Source organism: Myotis brandtii, unplaced genomic scaffold (genome assembly GCF_000412655.1).
Source record: "Myotis brandtii unplaced genomic scaffold, ASM41265v1 scaffold731, whole genome shotgun sequence".
Lineage (NCBI taxonomy): Eukaryota > Metazoa > Chordata > Mammalia > Chiroptera > Vespertilionidae > Myotis > Myotis brandtii.
The window spans coordinates 363,370-365,967 of record NW_005370895.1 but is presented as its reverse complement, the minus strand read 5'-3'; the positions used below and the strand labels follow the sequence as shown (position 1 = coordinate 365,967).

General features: G+C 52.4%; 1 protein-coding gene across 1 annotated transcript in view; it reads left to right on the top strand.

Moving 5' to 3' along the window:
- Nucleotides 1-2,598, top strand: part of CTDSPL (CTD (carboxy-terminal domain, RNA polymerase II, polypeptide A) small phosphatase-like) — a 75,300-nt gene that overhangs the window by 57,460 nt on the left and 15,242 nt on the right. Inside the window, exon 7 of the mRNA XM_014530323.1 lies at nucleotides 1,130-1,315. Within this exon, the coding sequence (XP_014385809.1) occupies nucleotides 1,130-1,315 (186 nt within the window). The remainder of the gene's footprint in view (nucleotides 1-1,129; nucleotides 1,316-2,598) is intronic.

Here is a 2,598-nt window from a genome sequence, read left to right as displayed (position 1 = left end):
TAATCCACTCATCTGCTGATGGGCACTTAGGCTGTTTCCAAATCTTAGCTATGGTAAATTGTGCTGCTATGAACATAGGGGTGCATATATCCTTTCTGATTGGTGTTTCTGGATTCTTGGGATATATTCCTAAAAGTGGGATCACTGGGTCAAATGGAAGTTCCATTTTTAGTTTTTTGAGGAAACTCCATACTGTTCTCCACAGCCTGTTGGGGAAAACTGCCCAGGCCGTGAGAGAGGACCAGGCAGGGTGATCCCCAGCTGCAGGCGGGGCTCAGACTCCCTCCCATCAACTCCTGGTGTCTGGGCCCCATCCTAAGACAGTCAGGGGCTGGGCAGACCAGTTGCCCAGAGCACCTCTAGGGGGCAGTGTGGCTTCATGCCACACAAGCCCAATTAAAAGTCAGCTCCAAAATAAATACACACATACATACATAAATGTCAGCTCATTCGTTGTTCATGGCTGAAACTAATATTTACCGAGCCCTCACCATGGGGTCGGCACTCTGCAAGGTGCAAGGTGAGCACGACAGTGAAGAGAAAATAAAGCAATCCTACGTGTGATAAGCTCTGTGAGGAATGGAGCATTATCCGCAAGGAAGATGCAGGAGGACCCTCGGCGGGTGGTGAGGGATGCCAAGGCCTGAGAAATGAGGGTGCAGGAGAGGCTCATGCAGAGAGCCGGGGAGAGACGGTTCCAGGCAGAGGGAGCCCGGGTTCTCACTATGTTCAAAGCCACTGTGGCTCACGTGATGCGAGGTGGGGCGGAGAGGTCACGCAGCTGCAGGCTTGACGGGCTGGCGGTGAGGAGCGCAGGCCTTATTGCAAATGAGTGGCTGGAAGGGAGGCCAAGGGGAAGCGGAGGCCACCCCAGGCTGGATTCGAGGACTGGGTGAGGGCCGGGAGCCTGCGGTAGAGGGGCGAGGAGATGGACAAGAACTCCTGATGGATTGGATAAGGGAAGTGAGAGAAATGGAAGAACCCAGGGTGTCTCACACACACGGAGGAAATAACCAGGATCCTGAAACTTTCGCGGGTGTAAATCCCTCTTGAGAAGAGGAAGGCTGCGGTAGGTCAGGGTTTCTGGGCTCCCGGGCGCCAGCCTTCATTGGCAACACCTGCCTTCCAGTACGCAGACCCCGTGGCTGACCTGCTGGACCGCTGGGGTGTGTTCCGGGCCCGGCTCTTCAGAGAATCCTGTGTTTTCCATCGAGGGAACTACGTGAAAGACCTGAGTCGCCTGGGACGGGAGCTGAGCAAAGTGATCATCGTGGACAATTCTCCGGCCTCGTACATCTTCCACCCTGAGAACGCAGTAAGTAGCTCCCGGGAGGAAGAGCGCAGGGCTGCATCTGAGCTCTGTCTTGTCTTCTTTTCTTTTTTTTCTTTTGATGTATTTTATTGATCGAGCCCGCAACCTGGCCATGTGCCATGACCGGAATCGAACCGTGACCTCCTGATTCAGTGGTCGATGCTTAACCACAGCTGGCACGGCTATACCTTCCAGCACCCATGCAAGCTCTCTTGGCCTTTTCCTTGGTGAAATCCCAACTCTGCCACTGAGCCCCTGCATGACATTAACCTAGTTGTTCAACCTCCATGGGGATTATGGGGATGCTGATCTCATAGGATTACTGGAGGATTCATTGTGGCAGTACATGCAAAGCACTTAACATGGTGCTTGCGATGGGTAAGTGCTCAGTGAGCCTGTATCTTAGCATCTTTGGGACAGTTACTGAGAAGGGCTCGGTCACGAACCTCCTGGAGCTGGCTGCTGCCCAGGACTTAGGGCCCCTGTAGACTCAGAAGGCCTGGGTGGCATCTTCAACAGAAGTAGTTCCTAAGCAAGAGTGAATAAAACACCTGAATAAGGTCTCCCCAGGCTGCCACGCTTACTGCCTCGCAATGATGTGTAAAACGTGTACAATGGGAGCATTTCCTACAGAAAACGCCCTGGAGCGTGGCAGCTCTCCTGTGGACTCACTGGGTGCAGCACGACTCTCAGAACAAGACCCCTCCCGCCCTGCGTGTCCAGGGAAGAGAGGTCAGCCCGGCCTCTCGGACTCAGCAGAACTTGGCTGCTCCACTTATAAACCAGATTCAGTTAGGGTGTAATCATCCTTTTAATCAACCTTCAAAACTTATTATATTTAAACGTGTTCATTGTAATGAGTCAATCAGAAGTAAAAAAACAAAACGGGAACAAATACAATATTTGTATTTGCATGTGGCCCGCGGGCCGTAGTTTGAGGACCCCTGCTTTAGCAGGTGCGCTGAGGCTCCTGTGCTTGTGGGACAGACAAGCAGGCCCCCGCTCCCCAGAGAATATCCTCGTGTGGCCATCTCTCAAACCTTGACTCTGACGGGGCCAACACCATTCTTTTTTTCAATTATGTATGTATACATATGTGTGTGTGTGTGTGTGTGTGTGTGTGTGTATTATTGATTTCAGAGAGAGGAAGGGAAAGAGGGAGAGAGATAGAAACATCAATGATGAGAGAGAATCCTGGATCAGCTGCCTCCTGCAAGCCCCCTACTGGGGGTCAAGCCAGCAACCCGGGCATGTGCCCTGACTGGGAATCGAACTGTGACCTCCTG